A 20,197-nucleotide genomic window follows, 5' to 3' on the forward strand; every position below is an offset into this window, starting at 1 on the left:
GTGAAAGGTGTCTGCCTGGAGCAAATACCAGTATCAGGTGGCTTTCTGTAGCAGATATCTGAGATTACTGGCATGTAGACCCAGCTACACCCTTTGGCTGCCCTTAGGCTTCTCTGGCCATCAGGAATGACACATATGATCTGTGGAAGGCACCTTTCTACATAGGTTCTAGCTGTATCATCCTTTGCCCTGTCCATGGCTTCAAGTTGACACCTGAGCTCTGTCTTAGTAGGCGGCCTGGAAGCCTGTGGGAAGGTGTGCCACACCTGGTGTCAGCCCCTGTTGTCATTAGCTACCTGCAGAGGCAGCCTTTTTATCCTGCCCTCTTTACAGTGATTTCCATTGCCGATGCACCCTCCTGCCTGTAGCTGTCAGAGGCATAGCTTTGGGGTTACCTTGATCCTGTTCATTGACCTAAGAGTCTAGAAGCTCAGGGTAACAACCATGGGAGTTGTATGACAAAGCTGTTCTCTGCTACACCATGGCATTTGCTGAATGAGAAAAATCTCTTCTGTTTGTCCATTATGTATTGTCAAGCTGTTCCAGGGAGTGGGCCTGTCAGATTTTTTAAGACATTTAAGGTTATGGGGCAAGCATATGTCCTGCTGATTTCTGAAGAGGGGTGGCTCATGGAATAGCCCTACCATAATGTCTTCCATGCCACGTGGGCTCTCTGCATCACAGCTCTAGCCTCAGAAAGCCTTTTGGTTAACCAGCCCACACTTTCTCCTCCATAGCTGGTCTCGAGAGTGACATTAAGAGCCACTGGGCATGGACCTTGAGCTCTACTGAGTACTCCCAGGGCCAGTGGCCTCCCTAGGATACTGGGGACAAGCAAGAGCAGAACCAGCTTGGGGCTATAGCTGATGGCCTATTCAGGCTGTTTATTAAGAGAGGTGGGTAGTGACCAGCTTCACCCCTGCCTGCTCCCTCAGGGCAGAAGGGAGCAGGAGGTACTACAAGTGCCCAAGTGTGATCAGTGAGCTGGTCTTCAAGATGGTGAGGGAAGACTGGGGGCTTAGCTTAGTGGTAGAGAGCTTACAAGCATGTTTAAGACCCTGGATTCAATCTCCAGTACCTCAAAAACAAAATGAGATAGTTAAGAGAAGGGAAGTCTTGCCAGCAAGTATCTCCTTGGGCTTGAGCCCCCACATACATTCTCATTAATCCTGCTGACTCTGGAAGAAGAGTTCAGAGGAAGGAAACTAGAAGCTAAGTAGCAGAATTGAGATTCATAAAAAGGTTGAGGTGGGAGGATCACTTGAGCCCACAAGTTCAAGACCAGCCTAGACAACAAAGTGAAACCCTATTTCAAACAAACTCAAGTCTCCTGGCCCCAGTGTCCATGATGATGGATGCGCTTGTTGGGGAGATGAATGGTTTGTTAGCTATTGCTCAGACTAGGTTTGTGTGTGAGGCATGGGCTGGCCCCCTTTGTGCTGGTCAGTCTTGAATCAGACTTTATGGTCAGCTCCACTCTAGCCCCCTTCCAAGGTTCTGGGCTAATGTACACTTGGTATGGTATAGCAATAGAGTCCTCTCCTTTCCTTACCACCCTGGGACTGAGATCTTTGATGTGTTGTGGCAGATGGCAGTGGCATGGATGGATTCCTGGAGCAGTCATGCCGTAGTCCTTGGTTGCCCCATGAGGAGTTTCCCACCTCCAGAGATGGTGTCTGGAAATGCCAAGGTGATGAGCCATTTCCTCAGCCACCCTTGCTCTTTGTTGGGTCTTCATGATTGAGTGATGATGCAGAGGAAGTGGGTGCTGCCAGAACTTCTGAACTGGGCAGTTGGGGCCTTCTGCATTGGCCCAAATGTGGCTTGGCTTCTCCTTGTGTTACTAGCATATAATTGATTTGTAGCATAGCAGGGGCTGGGCTTTTCTGTGTGTGCACCAGGCTGGCTGCCCATCAGTTCTCTTTGGGAGTGACACAGTCTTTTCTCTCTAAGTCTCTTTGGAGATGGAAGAATGGTGAGTTGGGTGGCACACTCTGTGAGCATTCTCTGTCATATAGCCCAGCCATCCTTCTAAGCCAGAGCCAGTTGGACATGACTCCTTGTAGGGCCTAACCTAGGCAGTGGTGCTTGCTGGTTCTTTTACAGTCCTCATGTCCTGTTGTCCTCTAGGACAACTATCTCTGGTCTTACAGTGAGAGTGAGAACCCTCACTTCCAAGCATATCATCAAGGGGTGGGTGTCCCATTCCAAAACAGAGGGTAGTGGGACTGGAAGGGAGGCACACTCAGGCATAGCTACTGGCTCCCATATTCGGAAGGGTATCAAGCTGCTAAGGATATTTGCATGCCCTGCCCTATTTCAAAGATATAGAAACTGAGAGATCTGGAAACTTGTTGAGAGTAGAGGTAAGTTTACAATCTGACTGCAAACCTTTTTCCTGGGCCCAGAAGTGACTTCACTTTTAGTCTCTATAAGTGGGAGCATGTAGGGAGACAGTTTTGTTGTTCTGGTCTTTCCTCCCTCCCTCCCTTCCTTCCTTCCTTCTGCTAGGGATTGAATTCAGAGTTGCTGTACCACTGACCCATATCCCCAGTATCCCCAGCCCTTTTTATTTTTTATTTTGAGACAGGGTCTCATTGAGTTGCTAACGCTGGCCTCAAACTTGCAATTCTCCTGCCTCAGCCTCGAAAGCTGTTGGGATTACAGGCATGTACCACCTTGCCCACCTTTGTTTTTCTTTAATTAAGATGAAATATGACTACCAACAAAACTCAATTGAACCCTGTGTTGCCCAACATGGTTTGTTGCATTGTGGTCTGACCCTTTGACAATCTGGTATCCAGACTTCCTGCAGCCTTTGACCACATTGCCCTCTTTAACAGATATGAGTACCACGTGAGCCAGGTGTTATGCAAGGTGATCAGAAAGATGCTTGGATATGATCCCTTTAGTCAGAGTATGTTGACTACATGAAGGAAGAGAAACCCATCTCTGACCAGTACAGTTCCCAGGCCTCAGGAAGGGTGAACAGATGTCAGATCTTGGGGACCCAAATGCTGTCCATGACTTCCTCTCTTCTGTCTCTTGCCTCCTCTGCTTTGTGCTTATAGCTTTAGTATCTTGAACTGGCTTTTTTGGGGTACTGGGGATTGAACTCAGAGGCACTTAACTACCAAGTCATATCCCCAGTCCTTTTTTTATGTTTTATTTTGAGACAGGGTCTTGCTGAGTTGTTTAGGGCCTTCCTAAGTTGCTAAGGCTGGCTTTGAACTTGTGATTCTCCTGCCTCAGCCTCCTACACACTGGGATTACAGGCGTGCACCACCACACCCCACTTGAACTGGCTTTCAACTGGGATAATGGCAGAAAGGAGCTTTGAAACCCCCTCTCTTCCAGGCTTCCTCAGGAAAGTTCCACGAAGATTTCTGATTGTTCCAGCTTGGGTCATGTGGCCCTGGGGGTGGATCTACTGTGTTTAGCAGTCCCCACTGGAGTCACAGGGTTGGCACAGGGAAAGGGCTATCCCCTAAAAGATGGGGAATGGGACACACAGATCCTGGCTTATCCCCCGATCATGCTTTGATCTTGAAGGCTGGGTAAAGGGGACCAGGAGTACTATGCCCAAATGCTTTTCAAGGTGAAAGAACCCTGTCATGCATACATAGAGAATAGTTTGGGTGAAGTCAGCTCCTGAGATCCTGAATTCTTGTAATTTTTCTGATGGAACCCAGTTTTGAGAAGCTCACTTTATTCTGTCGGAGTAGCTTCCTTTTCCCTGCCCCACATTAAAGTGGCTTACCTGGAGGGCTTTCAGAATTGCCAACAGCTCTACACTCTCCCACTTCCTGAGAAGGCATGTGGCTCACTGAGCATCAGTGCCATCTGAGAGGGACAGTTCTGTGATAAGAACCAGACTGCAGAGGTCCTTCAGGCATCCAGGGCTCCAGGGGGCTTTCTTTCTTTTAATTGAGCCCAGTGTTGTTGCTTTGCCATTGAGTTAACATCCCTAGTCTCATTCATATATATATATATTTTATATATATATATATATATATATATATATATATATATATAAAATATACGCTTATATATATGTGTGTATTTTATATATAATACATATATATGTGTGTGTGTATATATACGTGTGTGTGTGTATTTAGGGAAGAGCATTTAACTTTTATTAATATTTTCATGCATTGTGATTTCCAAAAAACACATTAGACGCAGGGGCTTTTTATGTTCTAAAGCAGTAAGGGCTTGAAAACCAAGTTAGGGGAGGCCATGCAGACTGACTAGAGCAGAATGGAGTTCCTGCCAACAGGTGCCATGACAAACTTGGAATGTTCCATTAAAAAAAAAAATAGGAGATTCACAGCATCTATTATAGAAGGTGTGCCTTTTACCAGAGCCAGCATGGAAGGGTCCTGTGTTAGCTCTATGGGATTCTAAAGAGAAAGCCAAATTAGACCTTTAAAGTAATTTTTAGGTAATTTTTATTTTCAACTAGCTTGGAGTAGGAAGATTGGAAACATATGAGTGAAGTCATGAAAGATGAGAAGTAGTCATTAAGATCTGTTGAGCCCATTCAGTGGCATTCAACTGTAATCCCATAACTCAGGAGGCTGAGGTAGGAACATAGCAATTTCTAGGTCAGCCTCAGCAGCTTAAGGAGACCTGTTTCAAAATAAAAAGACTTCCAGGCTGCATTTTTCACAGGGCACCTTTTTATTTTTTATAATCTAAAAACCTAAATTGCTGAGGCTTTTACCAAATTGCTGAGGCTGGCCTTGAATTTGTAATCCTCCTGCTTTAGCCTCCCGAGTCATGCCCTGCTAGGGTTTCTAACAGGCAAGCGTGCCTCTGTGAGATCGTAAGCTGAGACTGACAACAGGCCTGTTACAGAATGAAGACTGATTTCTTAAAAATGGCATTGGTTGTACCAGCTCCTCTCCACACTATAACTTCCAAGGCCTGAGGATAGTGTTTTGGAGGGTTGGAGGACTGAATCCATTTAGGCAACAGCATATCCTTTAACATCTCCTCAGTTCTTTGGTTCTTCTAGCATGTGTCTGTTCTGTCCTTTTCAGTCCTTGGCTAGCCTAATTTTTTCTCCTAAGGAAAAGACAAAGCCTTTGTATTAGGACAATACAGTAAGAAAATCTTCCAGTGACTTCACTCGGAGTCACTTGCATAACAGATGTGACACACAGGATCATCCTTGTGTGGAGTTTTCTGTCCATACCACTGCTTGTCTAGTGAGCATTCCCCATCACACTGTCTGCATCAGGTACAGAGCCATGAAGTGCCTGGTCCTGCCATCATCTTTCCTGCCTTGTAATAGCCACCCACCTATTCAATGTCCAAGACAACGACTCAAGCCTGAGATTTATAAAAGGCCTGCCGTTTCTGCCTGTCTTCTCTGACTTTTAGTAAATGGTGCTGCCATCTAACCACTTGCAAGGGAAAAGACCCTGGGCACCACCTTTGTTTTCTGTCATACCATCAGCACCTATACCCCTCCAGTCCTACCCGTTCTGCTCCAGCCTTCAGACTTTTCTGTCCCAAAGATGGGCTGAACTTGCTCCCTTGACTCCAAAGTTTCTTCCTTCTGACATTTTTGTCAAGTGGACCTCTGTTCAGGGGTCACCCCCTCAGCAAGAATCAGCCTGACCACCTCTCCCATCTGTTCTGTCCCCACTCCCATCTCTAGCCCTTCATCTGGCTTTGTTTTCTTCAGAGCACATTTTATCTACAGATGTTTCTGTCTGCCAGTTTGTTTACTTATGTGTTATCTGTTTTCTCCTTTCGTGATCTACACCTCTACTTGAAAACTCCAGGAGTAAGCCTTTGTTGATAATTTGGTGGCCAGGGGATGGTGCTTATCTTCTCCAAAGGAGGAGAATGTCTCACCATAACTATAAACAATGCTGCAGCAGCAGCCATTATTACTGGGAAGTGTATAGCATTCCATATCCTTCCTTTTGCACATACGCTCATATGTTAAGGTACACACCTTATATACACACATAGGCTCTTAATTGTGTTTGGAAAAAATACTGGCATAAGATGATGACTTCAGTCAAAAATACATTATGACTCTGTGTTTTTCTTGAAAAGCTTCTAACTGCTTAGCACTTGAAAGAGCAGGAAACAGAAATGAGGTGTTGCTTCACAATACTGATAATTTCAGATGCTCAGTAGCTTCTTTTGTGAACACAGGGTACTTTATTAGTTTCTTATTGCTGCTATAAGTGGCTTAAAGTAATCATCTTACAACTCTGAAGAACAGAAGTTCTAAAACAGATGTGTGGGCAGGGCTATGTTCTTTTTGGAAAAAATTCTTTTCCTTTTTTTTTTTTTTCCCCCTTTGTGATGCTGAGGTTGAACCCCGGCTCACACATGCCAGATGAATGCTTTTCCACTGAGCCATATCCCCAACCCCTTTTCTAACTCTAGAGGCCACTGGCATTCCTTAACTCATAGGCCTTCTTCCATCTTCAAAGCTAGCAATGCAGTGTCTTTTATTTTATAATTATGATTGTATTGGTGAATCCAGATAATTCAGGATAAAATCTCCCCATTTCAAGAGCTTATAACTTCTGTAAAATCCTTTTTACCAAGGAAGATAACAGTCATGGGCCACCACAGTGAAGTGATGGCAAATCCTGAATTGACTCTCAATAAATGTTTTATGGTGTTCTTCAGTATTTTGAATTTAAAATCCATATTTATAGCCATAGCTTTTAGGCAGTAAAAATTCTATGCTAGTTTTGTCAAAATAATGATGTAGTTTAATTTTGAAGAAAAGTATTCAAAATATTTATATTTTTCATTTCAAGTCTTTGAACTTTTAGGCATCTGTCGTTTGGGTAGTATGTTTTGTTTTGTTTTGATAATGGCTTTTGAGCTCCCCTATACACTGAGACAAAAATATATTTCAGATATCCTTGAGTCACTACGTAGGAAATGATTCTTCCTGATGGTTTAAATAGCTTTGATCAATCAAACAGCAAAATTATTGTTAGGTTTTTCTAGTGTCTACTGCTTCAGCCTGAGAATATGAAAAAAGAAAACCTCCCGGTTTGTGTCTTGTACTTACTAAACAGTAAAATCTGCATAAAAGATCTCACACACAGTATCATCCTTATGTGATTAAAAAGGTAGACTGGTGGCTGAGACTGGGCATCAGTGGCAAATGGACACACAGATGTGTGTGTACACATAATCATACCACCTCTCAGACTCCTGACATGCTGGGCCCTGGAGGGAGTGAGTGGTCATGAGGTTGTGTGGCCCTTGTCCTAAGGAGTTGATGGTCTTAGGTAGAAAGGGCAGACAACCCAAGGAACATTTGATTGGAGAGACCCAGCAGGAACCAAGCAGTGGACCAGAGATATAGACTGTGTACTAGAGGAGGACCAAAGAATGTTATCGAAAATCTCAAGAGACAGGCATTGGATTGGATCATTATACATTGGCATGAGGGGAGGATTCAGTGGACATCGACATGGGCTTAGGTCTGATAAGACCCATAGGAATAGAAAGCAGCCCTTCTGAAGGACTTTGGCGGAAGAATCAAGATGGGCAGTGGCCACATAAGCAGTGAACTTGGCTTTGGGAAAGGTTCTGATGGTCATGCAGCACCCAGGAGGGCCCTACCTGTTTTCTGACATTTTAGACTCCTGGCTATACACAGAAAGCCAAGTACACAGAGTTAAGCCATGCTCTTCTAATGGGTGGCCTCATTGTGGTCAGTCACTATGTGGTATGTGGAAGTCCCCATGCTTAGGGGGAGGACTTCTATGGCTCACGTGGACCATAGGTGGGATCCTGAGTCAGGGGAAGCTGGTGGGCATGCTTGGGGCCACCAAGCAGTCTAAGCCAGACTTGGAGGGATGATTGTCACCTTGCGCCTTACTGCTCTCCAGTTGACCACCCTTTGTCTGTAGCCTTCCACAGGTGAGAGGAACAGCATTGCTGTCAGGAGCCTTAGGGCTTCCAAATTTCTGTCTAGGGAATGCGTATTGGTTTGCCCAGAGGTGAAATGATCTGTATATCCATCAGCATTAGAAAGGCCTCCTCACTCCTGGGCCTGGTGAGGTTAGGAGTTGGATTGATGCTCTGAGCAGTACCTTTTTCCCTAAACCAGGTAGTTCCAGTGTCTTGGGGAATTGATACAGGTCTTGGTCTTTCTAAAGCTAGTCCCTAGTATTTCTCATGCTAGTTTCCTGTGATGCAGGGGAAGAGGTGGTGAGGGCACAGCAGGCTCTGGGCCCCCACACCTGTCACCAAGACCCATTTAGCTTCACGCTGCTTCCTCTGTGTACTCTAGAGAGAATCTTTGTTTAACCAAAACCTGACTGAAAAGACATGAAAGTTCAGGGTACTCAGGGCTTGGGTTGGGTACTGTGACCATGAGGGGCTATTTGCTATCAAGCTCATCAGTCCACATGCAGGCAGGCAGTTTGGGCTCTAGGGCCTGCTCTGCTCCTCTTCTCTAGTCATACCCCAGTTCCTTTGTCAGCCCATCATCCATCCCTTCTCAACATTATGCCTCTGCTTACAGCCTGCCTATACCCCTTGCCTTACCTGCGTGCCCAGATGGACTAACTGCTTAGCCCCACCCTTCTTTCTGAGCACCTCAGGTACTCAGGTGTCCTTTCCCACTGTCCGTTCCCTTCAGGGCAGAACTTCTACCCTTGCCCTTAGTTAGGGGAGGGATGTTTAAGCATGTTCCCTTGGACATGTTCCAGGAAATTCCCAGAGGAGCAGGCAGAAATAGGGGAACTGCTTGATGGGGCTGCTTTGGGGAGTAGACCTGCCCCATCAGTTCCCTGACAGGCTCTGAGGACTCCATTTCTGCCCCTTAGCCAGATAGGCTTGCCCCGCTATAGCTCCCACCCTCCTGTCCTACCTGCATGTATGCCTTTGCTTGTCCATTCCCTTCAGCATGACCTTGTTCACCGGTTCCCCTATATAAAACCTTGCTATGCTTCTGAGGTCTCAGTGCTGTTCTCACCATTTCTGTTCAGTATTGTATTAGAAGGCCTAATCATTGTAGCAAGGCAGGACAGAGAAATGGAAGGCATACAGAGTGCAAAGGAAAAAAAATAAAACTGTTTATTCTCAAGTACTATGGTCATTATATTTTTAAAATCCCAAAGAATCTTCAGTACTAATTAGTGAATTTAGCAAGGTGCAGGATACCAGGCAAATGTATAAAAAGTATATATATGTATATATACACACACATATATTTGGCAACCTTATCAAGATTAAATGTACATATAATAACATTCACCTATCTAGTGTACACTTCAGTGGTTTTTAGCATATTTATAGAGTTGTTACCATCATTGTAATTTAATTTTGAAATGTTTTCATCACCCTTCCAAAATCAATTATATTTTGATACAACAGCAAAAGAGAATTGGAAATTGATTTTTTGGGGGTTGTGCTGGGGATTAAACCCAGGAGGGCAAAGCTCTACCACTGAGCTATATCCGGAGCCCTAAGAAGGTAAATAAGATAATATTAAATTTAAAAAAATATATTTATTTATTTATTTTTTAGTTGTAGTTGGACAGAATACCTTTATTCCATTCATTTATTTTTATGTGGTGCTGAGGATTGAACCCAGGTCCCCGCGCATGCTAGGTGAGTGCTCTGCCACTGAGCCACAATCCCAGCCCCAAGATAATATTAAATTAATAATGATTGGAAAGATATGCCATGTTCACAGATTAGAATAATGAATGTTGTTAAGCATAATCCCAATCAAGATCTCAACAGGCCTTTGAAGGACAATGTGAAGCTGGGAGTGGTGGTGCACATCTGTAATCCCAGAGGCTCAGAAAGCTGAAGCAGGAGGATCCCAAGTTCAAAGCCAGCCTCAGCAAAAGTGAGGTGCTAAGCAACTCAGTGAGACCTTGTCTCTAAATAAAATATAAAATAGGGCTGGGGATGTGGCTTAGTGGCTGAGTGCCCCTGGATTCAATCCCCAGTACCGAAAGAAAGAAGGAAGGGAGGGAGGGAGGGAGGGAAGGGTTAAGAAAAGACACATATTGGAAGAAAATATTCACAAACACGTAAAAGGATTATACTCAACGTACATAAAGAATGCTTATATCTTGTAAAAATGAGTTAAAGGAGCCAGGCATGGTGTCACACTCTTTTACGTCCAGCTACACAGGAGGCTGAGGCCAAGGATCACAAGTTCAAAGTTAGTTTGGGCAACATAGCATTATCCTTTCTCAAAAATAAAGTAATAATAAAATAAGCCAAGTGTATTGGTATACACCTGTAATTCCAGCAACTTTGGAGGCTGAGGCAGGAGGATCAAAAGTTCGAGGCCAGACTCAGCAACTTAGGACCTGAGCAACTTAGTGAGACCATCTTAAAATAAAAAAATAGGTTAGGGTTGTGTTCAGCGGTAGAGCGCTTGCCTAGCATGCGCGGGGCCTGGGTTTGATCCTCAGCACCACATAAAAATAAATGAATGGAATAAAGGTATCGTGTCCAACTATAATTTAAAAAATATTTAAAAAAATAAATAAAAATAAAAAAGTTTGGGGATGTATCTCAGTGGTAAAGCACCCCTGGGTTCAATCCACAGTACCAAAATAACAACAAAAACAAAATAAGACTAAAATGGGTTAAAAATTTGAGTAACAATTCCATGATTTTCTAATGAACAGATGACAAATAATTATATAAAAAGATGTTCAACATCATTGGGGCAATGCAAATTAAAACCACAATGATATTATAATATTGTATGAAAAACTAAGAAAATATGGGAGGAAAAACCCTAAAAAAAAAAAAAAACAATAAGAACTAGGAAAAAAAAAAGTACTGCATACTATTAAAATGGCTAGAAGAAAAACAAAATCACTAAGTATGTTCATTGCTGGTGAGGATGTGGAACTCCTACATTGCTGGCAGAAATGCAAACAACATAGCCATTTTTGGAAAACAGTTTGGCAGTTTCTTATCAAGTTAAGCATTTGTTTATCTTGTGACCCAGTAAATACCACTTCTAGGTACAGTATTTACTCAAGAGAAATGAAAACGTGTCTGCACTGAGACCTCTATATAAATATTTGTTGCTTTATTCATAATAGCTGGAAATTAGAAATAACTCAAATATTATCCACTGGTGAATGGATAGATATGCTGTGTTTTACAACCATGAAATGGAGTACTACTTAGCAATAAAGAAGGAAGAAATATTGATACATCTAACAACATGGAGGAATCTCAAATATGTTATGCTAAGTTCAGGAAGTCAGACACAGGATACCCCATATTCTGTGGTCCTGTTTTTTTTTTTTTTTTAATATTTATTTATTTATTTATTTATTTTAGTTCTCGGCAGACACAACATCTTTGTTTGTATGTGGTGCTGAGGATCGAACCTGGGCCGCATGCATGCCAGGCGAGCGTGCTACCGCTTGAGCCACATCCCCAGCCCTGTTTTTTTTAATATATATTTATTTTTTAGTTTTAGGTGGACACAACATCTTTATTTTATTTATTTTTAATGGGGTGCTGAGGATCAGACTCAGTGTCTCACATATGCTAGGCGAGCACGCTACCACTTGAGCCACCCCCCAGCCCCTGTGATCCTGTTTATATGATACTGTGGAAAAGGCAAAACCACAGGGACAAATCAGATTGATAGGCATTGCCAGTGACTCGGGATAAGTGGAGTGGACTGACTGCAGAGAGGCCAAAGAGAACTTTTTTTTTTTTTTTTTTTTTAAAGAAAGAGTGAGAGAGATAGAGCAATAGAGAGAGAGAGAATTTTTGATATTTATTTTATTTTATTTAGTTTTCGGCGGACACAACATCTTTATTTGTATGTGGTGCTGAGGATCGAACCCGGGCCGCAAGCATGTCAGGCGAGCACGCTACCACTTGAGCCACATCCCCAGCCCCAAAGAGAACTTTTTGAAGTGATGGAAATGTCTGTCTTGATTCATTATGTTGGTAACAAAACGGTATATATTTAGATATTTGTTAAAACTCATTTGAACTATATAGTTAAAAGGAAGGATATTACTATAGGCAAATTACTCTTCAATTTAAAAATTTTGATAACATACCACATAGAATTCTGAGGTTGGGTCACTTCTAGCCCCATCTCCTTCCTGAGGTTTTCCCTGACCACCTCCTTGTTATGCTGCTTTCCAGTGACTCCCTTCCAAATATTGGTTCCTGTTAACCACAGCTTGGAATATTCCTCATTGTGGCTGCTTCAGCCCCTCAGAGGTGGTAATTTACTGAACTCATTAACAAAGTATGTGTTTGGTATAGCCAGACACTGTCTATAGCTGGATCTGTGAGAGACCACAAGTGCTGACTGATGTGAGGCAGGCTGGGAGAGTGGCTGAGACCTGGTGGGGCCTCTGTGACTTTCTTGCTCCTCTCTCAAGTCCTTCTTTTCAGCTATTGCTGCTTTCTTCCCCAATAGGTTGGGACAAACATTCCTATGGTTACCATGGCGATGATGGGCATTCCTTCTGCTCCTCGGGAACTGGCCAGCCCTATGGTCCCACATTCACCACAGGAGATGTAATCGGCTGCTGTGTTAATCTCATCAATGGCACGTGCTTCTACACTAAGAATGGCCACAGTCTTGGTAGGTGCTTAAGGGACCTTGGAGGGTCTCCCCTGTGGAGCCCCTTTGATTGGGAGAGACTCAAAGGCAAGCATTGAAATTAAAGCAGTGTCATGGAGCCTCTGCTGAGCTCTGGGGAACTGCAGCCTTTTCCAGCCAGTGGAGCCCTTTAAGGTGAATGGAGTAGTAGCAGGGGCATTCTCTTTGTGAACCTATTCTTTAAGCAGCATTTATTAAGACCAGAGTGGGTACAGCTCCATTTTGGTCATGATCCTGGCCTTTGTGGTACTTGTTGGAGCAGGTTTTAGCACCAAATGAAAAATTTGAGGGGTTGAAGCACATAACTATTCGTGATAGGGGTTTGCATGCCCATGACCTGGCCCAGTTACCCCCTTCTGATGGCCAGGGTGCTGGTTGCTCCAGAGCAATAGTGAGGGCTTCACTAGTACAGAAGATAGACAAGTGGGATCTGATGGGGCTGGATCTCCTCTGGGCTGTCCCATGATTAATGGGCAGTAGTGTAGGCAGAGTTACATTCAGAAAATCTTTGGTGAAATCATGAGGGATGAAAGGCCAGGGGAAGAGGCAGGTGGCCTGAGGTAAGGTGTTAGGTACAGAAAATGGGGATCAAACCTGATGAAGGCTGGGATGGCCCAGCAGGGCTTAGTGACAGAAGGAAAGGTGAGAAGGTGGCTAGGATGGTAATGCTGTTAACCAGAAGTGTAGCAATCACTGGGGGGATGGGGCCTGAAGCTGGGCTTGCCTGCCTGGATTTGCAGGAGTGTCTGATCTGGTCACACGCTAGTTCTCTTAGGATGGTATAGTGAGGAGAGGACTTTCAGTACCCTATCAGCCAGGCCACCAAGCCCTACAGGAAAGAGAACTAGACATTTCATTCATCAGAGGCCTGAGGAGTACCCCTAGCTTGAGGGACAATAAAAAGGTGACTCTACTCCTTATAGCCCCTCTGTGACTTCTTTAGGAGATGACCTGGCCAGCATCTGGAGACCTTAGAGGAAATCAGGTTTTCTAGTGGCTGGGCTGGTTGACCAGGAGCCAGCATTCTTTGACAGAGCATACAGGAAAGCCCAGGGAGCTGGGCAACCAAGAGCACAGCATGGATGCAGAGCTTTCCCGGGTGTACATCTGGGGAAACCCTCCTGAAACTGCAGTTGCTGGTGTTCAACCAGTGAGAAGTTCATAGCTGGGGAAGTGGGGGAGGCGGCTGGGCAGGGGCATGGGACAAGGTCTCAAGAAGAATCTCCATTCCCCACTCCATTTTCTTTTTTTTTTTTTTAACTTTTATTTATTTTTTCATTCATTCATTCATTCATTCATTTATTTTTATGTGGTGCTGAGGATCGAACCCAGGACCTTGCATGTGCAAGACGAGCATTCTACCGCTGAGCCATAACCCCCGCCCCCGCACCCCACTTTCTGATTCCAGTTATTCCCTGGCTCTGGGTTCTTCTACTGCCAGAGTCTCAGGAGCCACTGTTGTGAGCTCTCACCTTGTACCTGAGCCCTGCTTCATCTGTCTCTCTGCAGCCAGACCCAGTCCTGCCTCTTTGATTACCTGCCCTTCATATCCTTCCAGCTTGTCCTCATCTTACTCAGAGCATGGCACCTGCAGTGGCACACAAGGTGTGCCCTCTGTATCTGTACATTTAGGGTCTCATCTGTGTGTACCAGGCTCACCAAAGGGCTGAGTTCTTTCTTGACCAGGTGCCTAGATTCTACAGGGAGTTCATGGTCACAGGCTGTTTTTAAAAAACTCATCTTTCTATTGAATGCTTTTTATAGACCCCATGAAAGACCTCACATGTTGTAATTAAATTTAATCTAGAAGTAGAGTGGCTATTTTTCCAGGCTATCAAGATCTTCTATGGTCTTACTTATTGTATCTCAGCTATTTGACATCCTTTTCAGCATTTTGTTAACCTAATTTTTTTTTAAACATACGCATTTTTTTCTTTGGTTTATTTTATTTATTTGTAAGTGGTGCTAAGAATCAAACCCAATGCCTCATACATGCTAGGCAAAGTACAAGTCCAGACCTGTTAAACTAAAGTTTGATAAAAATGTTTGAGTGTGTGTGTGTGTGTGTGTAATTTTTTTTTTTAGTTGTAGATGGACACAATACCTTTATTTTATTTGTTTATTTTTATGTGGTGCCAGGTATCAAACCTAGTGTCTCATGCATGCTAGGCAAGTGCTCTACCACTAAGCCACAACCCTGGCCCCCTTGAGTATGTTTTTTTTTTTTTTTTTTTTTTTTTTTAATGTTTTTCTAGTTGTTGATAGACCTTTATTTTATTTCTTTATATGTGGTGCTGAGAATTGAACCCATTCCTCACACATGCCAGGCAAGTGTGCTACCGCTGAGCCATAGCCCCAGTCCCTTGAGTATGTTTTAATGAAGATATTTATAAGCTGGGTGCAGTGGTACATGCCTGTAATTCCAGCAACTTGGATGCAGGAGGATCACAAGTTCGAGGCCAGCCCCAGCAACTTAGCAAGACCCTGTCTCAAAATAAAAAATAATAAAAAGGGCTGGGGATATAGCTCAATGGTAAAGCACTCCTAGGTTCAATCTCTAGTACAAGGCTAAGATTTGAGCCCTGAGTGGCAGTTGAGCTTGTCTAGGTATGATACCAGGCATTTACGAGTCAGCTACATTAGCTTGAAATATACGTTTTTCTCTCTTATCCACAAGGATATTATTGAGAACTTACTGAAAGATTAATATGACCTGTCCCCCAAATTTTCTAGATCATGAAATTGTGAAAAGGCAGTAAAGATAGGGGCTGGGGTTGTGGCTTAGTGGTAGAACACCTGCCTAGCACATGTAAGGCACTGAGTGAATCCTCTAATGTCCTTGCCTCCTTTTCACAAGCCATCTTATCAATAATGTGCTTCAGAATCTAACCCTGCTCCCTTTAGAGAAGTAGAATGAGTTTTCTGCCATCCTACTTCTCTAAAGGGGTCTAAAGCCTCCCTGCTTCTTTCCTCCGTCACAGCACTTGCCCTAGTGCCATCCCCCAATTGACTTGTAATTATCAGTCACAAGCCATCTCTATTGCTGCAGTCAGAAGCACTGTGAGGGCCAAGCTTGCAGCTGTTTCCCCAGTTCTGTTACAGGGCATGGCTCCTGGGATGCCTCAGCAGGTACTTGGTAAAAAGGATGAATGAGTGAATGGAGGGATGTTCTGTCTACAAGCGGTCAATGTGCTTGCAGAATCATCCTCATATGGCTCTGATCTCTCACAAGATCTTTTCTTCTCAGCCTCAGTGTCCCAAGACCTATGACTTTTTGGCCCAGGCCCCTTATTATCTGCAGGTTTGGTTTATTCTCTTGGCATCTGGGATCAGATCTTGCCATCACATTGGCCTTGCACAGATTCACAGGGATCAGAAGGGCTGGGGAAGGGTGCAGTGTTGCCTGGTCTAGTGCAATAGGGAGGAATAGCTTCTTTCCTCATTCTTTTGTAATCACCTCAAGGCCTTCCAATGTGTCACTGTGAGGCAGAGATGGGCAGACCTGGGTAGGTCATCCCCAGCCCAGAAGTATGGCCATTGCCTCACTCTGTGACCCAGTTGCAGCCATTTTGTACTTAGAACTCAGTGTTTATGAAGCAGTTTTCACAGACTGTCTCACTGAGGGATTAGTATTATCCCTATTTTTCAGATGGGCTCACAGAGGTTGGGTAACTAGCCAAAGGTCACACTGCAGTTAACTGATGAAGCCTGAAGTCCCACTCCTTCTAGGATCCTGTGGATTTCCTCCATAGGCCTAGGAGTAAAGCAGCAGCATGGCCACACTGAGATCCATGGGGGAAGCTCCTGGGCAGAATAGAGGGTATAGAGAGGCTTCCAGATTCTGTGACACTGACCCTGCAAATGGTTCTCAGCAGTAGCCTCAGGTAGGCAGACCATGATGTTTATGACTTTTCCTCACTGAGGAGTAAAATAGCCCAGTAAAAGTTGTAAACCATCTCTCTTCACATTTTTTTTTTTTTTTTTTTTTTTATCTGTAAACCTTCCAAGATTGTCGTGGGAGACCTTGTGTCAGACTTCACATGTGCTGTCTTGCTGGATTTCTTTCTTTTCTGGGTGAGAGTTGGAGGAGCAGATTGAAGATCTCTAAGGAATCAGCAGTTTGAAAATCTCTCAGGCCAAAGTCTTATGGACTTTGGCCAGAAAGTTATAAGACCTTATCCAAAAAAATGAAGGACTGTGAAATCTTGAGAGAGGCTCTATTGGCTAAGTCTGTGTCATTTCTCAATCTGTCAAATACGTGTAATCTGGTAGAGTTCTGAGGTTCCTCTCCTGGTGGACATAGGTCAAGCCTGTGTGTATATTTGGGGTCCCACTGCCTTCCATCCTCATATTCAGTTCAGGATTGAGGTCTCTGGAAATTCAACTCCTTCTCTTGGCAGGAGGGCTTGGATGGTACACAACTCTTTATTAACCTGAGTTTTGCCAACTTAGAATTCCTGGGGATGCAGAATGAGTGTAGTCTGGAGATAGGCAGCTGTCACCCTCCCTGTCTTCACTTCTCCATCAGCTTAGAGACAATGTTGGAACATCAGACCATTTGGCAAGTCTTTTAACCTCTGAGGCTTTTCCTCATCTGTAAAATGGGATAAGAATGCCCATTCCCCAGAATTATATGAGAATTGGATCAGGTAATGAATGGATTGCAAAGGATTTGACATACACAGTAGGTTTCCATAAATGTGTTGGTTCAAGAGAAGTATCTGACCTAAAAGGCCTTGGGACAGATCACTTGGGTTTAGTTGTTTTAAGGTGGAACAGCCATGGACAATTACCTAAGGTCCTGACTTTGCTTTTGAATAGACCACCCAGTAAAAGAAAGGTCCAGACCTAAAACTACCAGGCCTTTGCTGCAGAGGTGGAGGCGACCAAGGGGCTGGCCCTGTCTAATGGCCTGATTACTGTTCTTTCCCTTCACAGGCATAGCCTTCACAGACCTCCCGGTAAGTATGACCAGCAGGCTTTCCCCCTTCTGGGCCATTGGGGGCTGTATGCTATGGGGTGTGGTGGTACCTGCAAGTGCAGGGTGTGGAGTCTGGCCCTTTCCCCAACCAGGGATGTGTCCTGTGCTGTCAAGCTTGAGGGTGCCAGTAGGGGATACCTGCTGGCTTTCCTCTCTCCAGGAGCAAGGCCTGGTCTTCCTCCACGACTCTTAGCAGGTGACAGAAATTTGTGACATTTATAAAAGCAGCTGTGGGGTGGGTGGGGATGGGGTGATGGTCATGGAAGGAGGGTAGCTCCATGGCTTAGCTGGTCTGGGCCAGCTCCATGTTACTTACAGCCAGCAAACTGGGGTGCAGAGTGTAGGGAATTATTACTGATTTTTTAGGAAACCAATCCCTGTCCATCCCCATCAAGTATCCCCAAGATCCCCCTCAAGCCAGGGAGATGGACTTTGTGGGTTTTCTCTTCTTAGAAAAGGATGGTGCTTCCTGTAGCCTTCGGGGCTCATCTGTACCTTTCATACCTCAGTCCTTTCCTGTGAGTCACCACAGGCCTTGTCACATGCAGGGCCTCCACCCAGAGTGCTGGAGCCTGGCCCAGCCCTGTATGCCTTGGCTGGTTCTGGAAGGAAGGTTTGCTGACTCTGCTCCTACTTTGGGATCCGGGGCACCCTAATGTACCCAAGGAAATGCTCTTGTGATCTGAGGGACCTCTGAAACCCAATTGCAGCATTTGCTGCATTTGAATCATCCTGTCTACATATCAGAATCCTTCCCTCCTATTTATCCAGAGTTCCTAGAGAGAGGTTGTGGTCCTAGGCAAAGAGAGCAGACTTGCTGGCTGGGGAAGAATTTAGTTAACATAAAACAACCAGATGTGAGTGTGGGCAGCATGCTGCCACATGCTAGAAGGCGGCAGAGCTTTGGGCAGTGGTGGTCAGAAAAAGCTTGCTGGAAGAGGTGAGCTTCGCCTGTAGTGTGGAGGATGGGAGGGAAAAGAAGGAAGCCAGAGGTCTGTGGGTTCAGGATCATAGTGGGCTGAACCCAGTATTCCCAGGAATGACATGTAGCCTAAGGATGGAAGATAAAGAGGGGACTAGGAAGCCCTGGGAAGACAGCGTGCAATGATATGGGGAGGATATGGGTGAGGGTATGAGCAGTGGCATTGGGAGCCACAGGGGGAGGTCACTGTGGGAGAGTGGGGGAAAGCAGGGAGCCTCACACCTCACTAGCCATAGGTCTTCTGCTGAGTGAACCTCTGACAGGAAGGGCAACAAACTTTCTCTCTCCTTTGCCAGCTCCAAGGGGTGTAACTCACATAATCTTTTGCCATACTCTCCTCCTTCCTCTTCTGTCTCATCTCATCCCTTCCTTCTTCCTCATGTAACTCTTTTTTTGTGGCCGAGTGATCCTCAGCTCTGAACTTTTTGGAGAGGAGCCATTATCCACCCTACAGCCTAATTTCATGGGCGCACCTGCAGGGTTGTACAGCCCAGCCTGCCTCACTGTGCCCTGGCTTAGTTCCAGTGACCTCCAATGCAGGGCAAGAGACTCTCCATATTAAGCCTTGCTCGCTTTTCTTTTGCTTTCTTCCCCCAGGCTTTGGGGTTTAGTGCCTGTGGTGGGGAGATGGATGGAATGTGGCTCAGTCCCATGCCTCCCACCTTGTGACTCTCTTCCAGCCTTAGTACTGGCCGGCAGGAGCCATGGAGGTGAAGGGAGGCCCTACTGCTCATAGGGCCTGACTATCATTCATTCTCCTCCTCAGGCCAACCTCTACCCTACTGTAGGCTTGCAGACACCTGGGGAGATTGTGGATGCCAACTTTGGGCAGCAGCCCTTCCTGTTCGACATCGAGGACTACATGCGGGAATGGCGTGCCAAGGTCCAGGGCACTGTCCATGGCTTCCCCATCAGTGCCCGGCTTGGCGAGTGGCAGGCGGTGCTGCAGAAGTGAGTGCCATCCCTCAGGCCCTGTTCCAATGGGCCCCTGCAGGGCTATAAGCTGTTCCTGAGAATTCCAGAGGGAAATATGCTTCTGGAAAGTACTCCCAGGGATTCAGCTACTGCCCTGATGCCCTCTTTTCAATAGAAAGCTGCAGTCTCTAGAGATGCCCCTATTTACACCTTTGTCCCCTCAGCCAGCTTGGAAGGTTCCTGTGTGTAAGTTTACCAACAGGCTGTGTTCCTTCCCCAGGTCATTTTGCAAAGAATGTCCTAGGATTCCCCTGTGGTCTCTTCCTCTCTGCACTTTTTTCTACCATGGAGAGTATCCATCCTGCTGACTGTGGCCTGAAGTCACCTCACAGGGTCATCCAGCTAAATTCCCTGCATCTATGACAGTGGCAGCAGGAAGAGGGTCTCCCCTAGGATCAGTGTAGCTGGCTCCTGGCTGATGAATTCCAAGACAATCTTGGAAGTCCGTGTTGCCAAGTATTGCCATGGGAGGCCAGGTTTAGTTTTGTCTTCCACTGGCCAGCTGCAGGTCTGAGTGAGGTAATGACCATCCCAACTCGGCTAGGAGGTGGGTGTTAGCTTGACTCCCAAGGGTGAGAAAGGGCTGGATTGGGCTTCTGCTCGCCCTGCTCATTGCTCTGCAATGTACCAGATGCCA

The 20,197-nt window shown here is 45.1% G+C and overlaps 1 protein-coding gene across 3 annotated transcripts in view; it reads left to right on the top strand.

Annotated features, from left to right (window-relative positions):
* The window catches only part of Ranbp10 (RAN binding protein 10), a 67,538-nt gene that overhangs the window by 37,350 nt on the left and 9,991 nt on the right, over positions 1–20,197 (top strand). Inside the window, exons 5-7 of one of the 3 annotated variants that reach the window (XM_015496193.2) lie at positions 12,437–12,604; positions 17,561–17,583; positions 19,352–19,536. In XM_015496193.2, coding sequence (XP_015351679.1) covers positions 12,437–12,604; positions 17,561–17,583; positions 19,352–19,536 — 376 coding nt within the window. Of the gene's footprint in view, positions 1–12,436; positions 12,605–17,560; positions 17,584–17,716; positions 17,800–19,351; positions 19,537–20,197 lie in introns of those variants that run through there. The other 2 variants (XM_048792552.1, XM_048792553.1) reach the window with 2 other exon arrangements.

The sequence above is a fragment of the Marmota marmota genome, unplaced genomic scaffold (assembly GCF_001458135.2).
Source record: "Marmota marmota marmota unplaced genomic scaffold, marMar, whole genome shotgun sequence".
Taxonomy (NCBI): Eukaryota; Metazoa; Chordata; class Mammalia; order Rodentia; family Sciuridae; genus Marmota; species Marmota marmota.